This window comes from Lycium barbarum, chromosome 1 (assembly GCF_019175385.1).
Source record: "Lycium barbarum isolate Lr01 chromosome 1, ASM1917538v2, whole genome shotgun sequence".
In the NCBI taxonomy this organism is placed as follows: Eukaryota; Viridiplantae; Streptophyta; class Magnoliopsida; order Solanales; family Solanaceae; genus Lycium; species Lycium barbarum.
Window position 1 is genome coordinate 14,543,597 of NC_083337.1, and position 8,933 is coordinate 14,552,529.

At 35.4% G+C, this 8,933-nt stretch overlaps 1 protein-coding gene across 1 annotated transcript; it reads left to right on the plus strand.

Moving 5' to 3' along the window:
• Window positions 1-6,689: 6,689 nt before the first annotated feature.
• LOC132609845 (protein MAIN-LIKE 1-like) lies at window positions 6,690-7,124 on the plus strand. Its single transcript, XM_060324014.1, has one exon. It carries the CDS (start codon window positions 6,690-6,692, stop codon window positions 7,122-7,124), a length of 435 nt encoding a protein of 144 aa, XP_060179997.1.
• Window positions 7,125-8,933: the final 1,809 nt, after the last annotated feature.

The following is an 8,933-nucleotide window of genomic DNA, read 5'->3' on the forward strand; positions in this document are numbered from 1 at the left end:
CGCTATCGGTCCATTAAATTTAAGTACTGTATGGGGCAAAATTCATAGACACCAAATGGACGTATCAAAAGATAATACATGACGATGGTGACAGGTCAGATTTGTGTCAGCAAGCGAGGGGCTCTGGGAAAGCATACGACGCTTGGAAGAAGTAATTTGGTAACCGTTACCGGAGATAGAAATTATAAAGGGTTTGGAAAAGCATGTCAATTTACCGGTCAAACGTCATTCAATGCGCAACCGTTACAAGAAATCCCAAGTCTTCCTCGTGATTCGATCTCGAGGAGCACACATGATTCAAATTGCTTCACCCGAGGCCGAGCCAAGGAACTCCAAGCCATGCTGATGCAAAAAGAGTCTCTGGAGACCTTTGAAGAGCTTCTTAGGAGAGCGTATGACGTATGGATGATTGCTTGGTTGCGTGGAGTGAAGTAAAGATGGAGGGGAATGATGGTGGCTAGTCATGCAAAGAGACTATTCTCTAAATTCAAGCCATCATCCATAAAGAAGACTACCAAACAAGACCCTTGTTTCATTAAGGGTATTTTTGTAATAGCTAGCCTAGTCTTCTTTAGCATAGTAGTATAAATACTACCCTTAGGGCTCGTTTGGTTGGAAACAACTTATCCCGGGATAACTAATCCCGTGATAAGTTATCCCGGGATAACTAATCCCGTGATAAGTTATCCCGGGATTAGTTATTCCACCCTCAAGGTGGGATAAAAAAACACTCTAATCCCGAGATAACTAATCCCGGGATTAGTTATTGCGAGTTTTGTTTTCCAACCAAACGTTGGATAAGACGGTACTAATTTTTATCCCAGGACTATTTTTCTCTATCCATCATACCAAATGAGCCCTTAGTTATTTCATTGCTTAGATTATGTTGAATTGAGATGAATACTCTAAATTGAGTAATAATTTGTTTGGTAGTTTAGTGTAGTGCTAATCTAGTGATCAGTGTGTGGGAGATGGTTGATTATGGTGGATTCCATTGTTGGCTATTGAACCCATTTTCTATTGATTTCATATGAGAGTTGTTCATTTGTGGATTCATTTGATTGACTCTTAATTGAATTGAAATAGTATAGGTTCCTTGATTGAATCCAATTGGGAGGGTTTAGGTTTAGTATACCTAGGTTTACCCATAGATTCATTATCAAGTGGTCTTGCTTCTATCTTTGCTCTTCTCATCCGAAATTCTTCACTTCTCATCCCTTGATTTCTTCATTATCTTTATTTTCGCGTATTTGTTGTTTGAATCCGTGTCTTCCACAAGCTGGATCGTATCATCTCGAATCTTAAATGCGCATTAATACCCTCCATTAGCATTCATTGTCATAGCATTAATATTGGTAGTAAAGAGGGCACGTTTTATGAAACCTGTACCTCATAGCTCAAGTATAAATAGAGCTTCTCATTTCATTGTAAAGATATCCAATTCTAGCTTAACAATTTATATTCACGCTTACAAGCAAGTAACTTTTTGCACCGGATAAAGGCTAAAATGTTTATCTGGATTCGTCCTCACTGAGAGATTTCTCCAAATTCATACGACCCAGGCTTAATTTATTACATTCTTCTTTTATATTTACTTGATATTGCTTATAGTAGTTAAATCATTCTCGTTTATAGTAAATTAATTCACGTATTCTTTAAACCACGATACAAATTCAACTGTACCTAATTTAGGGTAAACAAGTACAAAGAAGACGCACTTAAGGTGCTTATGAGTTTTCAATTCTAAAAAATTGTACCGGAAGTACATATGATATTTGAGTTTTCAGGTCTTTTGTCAACAAACAGAAAAATGCTCAGGATCTTTACTTTGTGAATAAATTAAATTGAAATTATAGTATAAAAATTATCAAATTACCATAAGATATACAGCATGATGTGCAGATCAAGGCCTATTCATTTTGTTGTCATTCTAATTTTGGAAGTGCGGACGTCCTTAATAGTATTGGAACCAGAAAGTCTAATAAAAACATTAACTTTTGCATAATACTTATAAATTATAGAAGGATATTCACTAATTTCATGTGTCATATTTTTCTTTTTAGTCTATCCCCCAAAAATAATGTCCTATTATTTATATGAAAATAATTAACATTAAATTTTTCATTTTACCTTTAATGAAATAATTTATAATCACAAAAATATATATAATCAAAAGTCCTCTTTTTTCTTTTTTAGATTCCACGGCTAGTGAAGCATTGTATGGGGTAAAACCGAGCATGACAGTTGGACACGTCAGAATCTGACATGTTGAGACTAGAGACATATCAAACATGACTCAGCGAATGCTATACTGGTCTCAACACTTGGTGCGACCGTGAAGATCGTTTTTACCTCCCGAAGGTCTGGACTTATGATGCAGGACCGACCCGCCTAGCTTTGGAGCTACGAGATCGTGAATGTGACAACAACCGGTGAATATAGGTCCAATTTGCAACCACCATCACAGAATTGGAATCCTCTTCAACAGTTTCTCAACCACATATGTAAAGGTTCAATCATGCAGATAATGATCATTATAAAGGGTGTGTAAGACTGAAAATATCACATAGGGTTAGACTACAAAATTAGTATCCCTTTGCTCACTTGTATCCTGTCCGATTTTCATCACAAATGACTATTATTCTCAAGTTTTGTAGTTAAAGCCCTCAAGCTCATTAAGCTTTAGCTTTCCGTTGGCGTTGCCAGCAGTGGTAAAGCCAGAAATTCAAGTAAGGGGAGATTTAGGAAAAAAATATTATACTAGGGAATTAAACAACTTATATATATGCAAAACAAATCATTTTTTCCCTATATACATCGTATACTTTTTCAACGAAGTGAATTCAATGGAACCCCTGCACCCCTCCGGCTCTACCCCTGGTTGCCAGACAATTACATATGAGACATCAAAAAAAAAAAAAAAAAAATTCACTTGCCTTATTTTATTTTGTTGTTTCATTACTTATTGCATTCGATTATCACTTTGATTACATTAATCTAGCAATTTAGCATAAGAACCTTATTATTCGGTCATTTTAATCTGCATTTCCTTGAATCGATTACACAAATTCAATTATTATTTTCAATCACGAATTTAGAGGGTAAACAAGCACCATCATAAATCGGACGAAGTATAATTTTTCAATGAACGGGATTCAATTAAGTCCCGTCGAACAGGCCATGTAGCTCCGTCGTGGTCCCAAATTAGGAATTGCAACTGTCATGACACAATGTAGGTGTCTTGAGTGTAGGAAGAAATAAGAATTGCAAGAAAGTCAAGTATGACGACTTGGGTAGTAATTGAGAATAGGTATAGTGAAGTAGTGGTTTTTGTCTGATCCATAAATGAATATGGGATAATTTCAATAATATACAACCAACATAAAATATTACATTTACGTAATCATATTTTTAATTTAAATCCGCATAGTCAACTTTTTTTTTTTTGTGACAGTATTTATACACACGATATACAACATTATAAACTTATTGTAGACAATATTATCAAAATTGTATAAAAGTGTATAATAATGTATAAAAGGACCATTTCGTGTAATATTAAAAATATAGGTCATTTCGGGTATATATTTTCTCCAAATAGACATAGAGTATTATAGTATTAATATACTCCATTAAGCAGATTCATATCGATTAGTAATGCGTTTCGATTTAATTTCAGCTAGCTTTCCAATAGCCTTAAAACTTCAATGCTCCCCTCGTTTCAACCACTGAACTCATCACCTTGTTTAAATTATGGGTTCATAGCTCCATTTTTTATTAGTTTTGGTGAATTTTATACAGAAAATCAAGATTGAGGATTACAGTTATGTGTTAAATTGAACCCATGACCAAATTGTTGGATATGCCCCTGCCTCGGTGTATTTGGTATAAGCCTGTCAAGTGGGCCGGGTCGGGCCATAGTTAGTGGGCCGGGTTGGAGGAGGGAAAGGGGTGTCCGGCCCAGCCCCTACCCGAGTAGGGGTACATAGTGGGCTAAGTGGGCCGGGTTGGGTTTTAATTATTTTTAAAAAACTTTAATACCAAAATTTATTAAGTTTGATACTTTAAAATCTAGTTGTTGTCAACTTTATTTTAACCATCAAGTTTCTTAAATTATACTTTGGCCCTATTTTCAATCTATAAATACTATTCATTCTTCTCCATACTCCTCTTTCCCTAAATTTCCTACTCATCTAAATCTCTCTCTCTCTCTCTCTCTCTCTCTCTCTCTCTTTCTCTCTCTTCCAACTTCCAAGTTCAAATTTCAAAATTTAAATTTAATGGATAATGATAATCCTTCACCTCCTTCTCCAGTTCGAAGATCAATTTCAAGTCCGGTGTGGTTGCATTTTGAGCGAGTAGATGAGGAACATGTTAAATGTCAACATTGTGGTCAAATATATCTCCATAAGTCCGAGCCGATTTTTGGGAGTACCGGTCCTTTACGTAGGCACTTGGACAAAAGGCACAAAATTGAACTTTGAATTTTATCTCTTCTTTAAATTTCTCCATCGATGCTAGCGTTTTGAACTTTTCGTTTGTAATAAGTTAACCGTTCAAGTTTGGATGTTTTGAATTTGAAATGTTATCAATTTAAGTTTCAAGTTTTATTTTAAATTACTTATGTAGTCTTGTATCACATTCTCAACTTTTTATAATTTTAGCACTTAAATAGCCATTGGGAGTCTTCATTCCAACAACATATTCAAGATATACACAAATATACCAGTAACATATACAAGATATACACAAATATACTTTTAAATAATTTTTTTCTTAAAAAAATATTAATTCAAAGTGGGCCGGGCAGGGCCCCGGTGGGCCAGAACCCGGGCTGTTGGTGGGCCGGGCTACCGGGCTAAATGACATGTCCGGCCCAGCCCCCTATTTTTTCCACTAGCCCAGCCCACCACCCTCTTACCGGGTCGGGGGGGGGGGGGCGGGTCGGTTATGAGCCGGGTTAGGTGGGCCGGTCCCGGGCTGACCCGACCCAATTGACAGGCTTAAATTTTGGTATGAATGAATATATTTCTGAAGAAATTTTATTTAATTATCCAACACTTTTTAAAAGTTTAGAAACTATTTCAAACGACTTATTGAAAAAATATAAGAAGAAAAAGTCATTTTGTTCTTTTTTAATAGTTTTGTGTTAGTATACAAAACATGGCTTACTATTTTGCGTTCTTTCGTAATCTTTGTTATGTTTGTATCTTGAGTCTCTTATGAGTCCTTTTCTCACAATGTCTTTGAAAGAGATTGAAAAAGGACTCCGGAACCTAAATGACCCAATAAAAGAGAAGTTAAACTAAAATACTCCAATAAAAAACTTGATATCAAACTACCCTTAACGCAATAATTATTGTACTTAATCGTAACGGCACAGTTAGGTCCAATAACGCAACAAATAACTAGGTTATATATCCGTCTCCATCGGGTTCCGCCACTGGTCCTCCACTTCCACATAAACAAATATACAACCCGTCATTAAAGGGCGAAAAAGCTCGGGTACCACATCAAAACACGCCATTTTCGATTCAAATATCGTTTGGAAAGTAAAGATTTTCGGTATATTCAAGTCAAGGAACAAGATTCGCAGGTTGAATTTCGGAAAAAGGCGACTTACAACTTGATTCAAACAACCCTACAACAAGCTTCGATCAAGGTATTTTACTATGAACTTTCTAATTATTTAATGTTTCGTAGTCTCGAATTTCGAAAAATGGATTTTTTTTTTTTTTTGCATTTTTTGGCTCGTTTAGAGCAAGCCATCATTATTTTTATTTTCTTGTTAATTTATTAGTTTTTAATTGATTATGAATTTTTAATTATAAAAAATATAGTGATCTCCTATTATTTGTTAATTTATTTATTTGTGAAATTGTTTATCCCATGTTAATTGTTAATATGCTAATTAGTTATCTGATTTTATGTGTTAATTATTTAATTCATTATTAATTAGGTAGTTAATATAATTTCTCGTTAAATAAATTAGTTCGTTATTACTTTAGTTGTAATTAGGATAATAATTAGTTAGCAGTTGATAATTAGTAATTATTAATTAATTAGTTAATATAATTTTCCACACGGTAAACGAGCATCGTTAATAAATTTTCACTAAAGGATTAGTTAGTTAATATAATTTTTCGATAAAGTATTAGTTAGTTAACATAGTTTTCCGTTAAATAAATTAGCTATTACATTATAATTAGATATAATTATTCACAAAAATATAATACAACATAATTCTCATAATCCACAAATTTTGGATAAAGAAGGACAAACTAAATCCTTAGTTTTGGATTGAACATCATTAGTATAATTTCCCTATAAATGATTAGTTAGTTAATATAATTTTCCCATAAAGGATTAGTTAGTTAACATAATTTCCCTCTAATTTCAAGAATAATGAATAATTTAGTCTGTACAGATGAGACACCTGCATGGATCCCCACATTCACCTGGGGCCCGACGATAGATCAGTACTTGCTTTGCAAGATTATCATAAGTCCGAGCTATTACGGGGTGATGTTATACAGATAGGGACGTTGCTCCGTCCCCGTAGGCTGGATATGGCGTGGACTCTTTTACGTGAGCGCCTCCCACCTCCACGCGTCTTAGAGATACTGTTACGGGGCGATATCTATCATTGCGTCTCCGTTGGTCGGGTACAACATGATTAGGCGCTTATGATGGCCATGGTTGAGTGGTGGAGGCCGGAGACACACACCTTTCATCTCTACACTGGTGAGGCCATGATCAAGCTTCAGGATGTTGATGTCATGTTTGGATTGCGGGTAGATGGAGACCCATTATACAGTCGGGCTGAGCCTCCCCCTGGTAGTACATTGACGACAGAGTTGACTAGGCTAACCCATTTCATGTGTCTGGTCCCCACCACTATATCTGGACAGAGTCGAGTGAGGATTAGTGTCCTTTGCCAGTATTTGCATGACTTGCCTCAAACTCATGACAACACTGATCAGGTGGTTGTTGATCGTCATTCCCATTTGTATCTGCTCATTATATTTGGGGGCATCCTGTCACTGAACATATCGGGTGCCTATGTCAGCTTACGGTATTTGATCTTCTTGAAGCATCTGGACCTCTTGGGAGACTACAGCTGAGGCGGTGCTATCTTGGCGTGTCTCTACCGATGGCTATGCCGAGCGTCTATTGGCGATAGCAGCGATGTGTGTGGATTTTTTGCTCTTCTCCAGGTAGTATTTTAAGTGTGTTCCTTTATTCTAAATATACCTGTTGACACCTAATTTTCACCTCATAAAAAACATATTTTAATTTTAAAATTCCCCGAGTCCAAGACAGAGTAAGAATGCCCCTTAAAAAATTAAGAATTTAAAAATCCCAAGGCAATTGCAAAAATTGACATTTCATTATTATTTTTCATAAAAGTTAACAATTACAAGAAATTATGAATTATTTACTTTCATAAATAATTCAAAAAGAAAATACGTATCCCGCTCCGTCTAACTCAAAAAAATTGTTAATTAAGATGACGAATGAATTACGGCTCATTTTGACCGCATTTTTCACATTCCTAAAAATTATCCGGAACTATATCAATATTAGGCTCGTTTTGAAGCTAATTTTCTAAATTTACAAGTTTTGAATTTTAAATTAGCCTAAAAATGACTATTTTTGTTTAATATCACTTAGTAATATATGGTTTATATTAAAAATCGGGGGGGGGGGGGGGGGGGGGGGGGGCAAGAATATATTAAAATAAAAGGGGGAAGTTTAACTGAATAAACTCCCCCCCCCCCCCCCCCCCCCCCCCCCCCCCCCCCCCACAATCATTTTCATTTGGTTGACACCCAAATCTTCTTCATCTTTTCAGGCGACTTGAGGTGGCTCTAGGGTTCCGCCTTTATGGCTGTTTCAAAGCCATTTTTGGCCGGATTTTTTAGGGTTTTAACCCTTCGTCCCATTCTATCATTATTCCAGGTTTAATTTTGTTCAAATTGGGTTGATTTACTGGGTTGTTGCTCGGGTCCTTATGGTCTTTTGGTTGCCATGGGAGAGGTTTAAAACCTTTAGCCATCTTGTGCACCAAAGACCCCAAAAGCAGGGACCTACGGTAAAAATCCATTTGAATTTGGGTACTATTTCAGGGTCTCTATCCATTTTTTTAGTAAGTACTGTGTTTTATTATTTGTTTGTCCTATGTAATGACTAGGCGTCCTATTCGGCTATTCCCCTAAATTTTAGAGATTTTGAATTAGTGTATAGTACGAATTGGCTGGATTTTTGTTTGTTTGCATGATGTGTGCAATGTTGAGTGGATAATAGTACTACCTGTACAATTTTGCAAACGAGAATCCCTGATCCTATATCCTAAATTTTGAAATCTTGGAATATGGGGGGAAATTCTATTTTTATATATTTTTTCCCTACCATTTCTACCCCTAGTTGAGAAAATTGGCCTATAAATAGAAAGTTTTGTTCATTATAAGAGAGATTTTTTGGGGATACCCTAGAAAATATACTAAGTATACTAGCCTATACATCATTATACTCCTACAATATACCCTGGATATACTATAATATACAATATACAATACTAGTATACTTTACTATATAGCCTACACTACTGAAAACATACAAGATTTTCTAGAAAGATTGAAGAAAAAGTTTAAGGATTTGTTTGGTGTTGAAGCTTTGGATCCCAATCTCCCTTTTGATCTTTTAGTTGCCCCATAGAAAGGTACTAACTTATCCTAGCCTTCTTATAATCATTATTTCAATTTATCTAATGCATTGCTTGCCTTTATGTGATTCTAAATTTTTTAAGGTTTCATTTAAAGAACTTAATGCGGTGCCTATTCATATGTAATTGTTTGTTTGATCTATTGGTGCAAATCTTGTTTGGCTACTGTTTCTTTGAGGTTTTAAAGTTGCTGTGTTATAATGAGGAA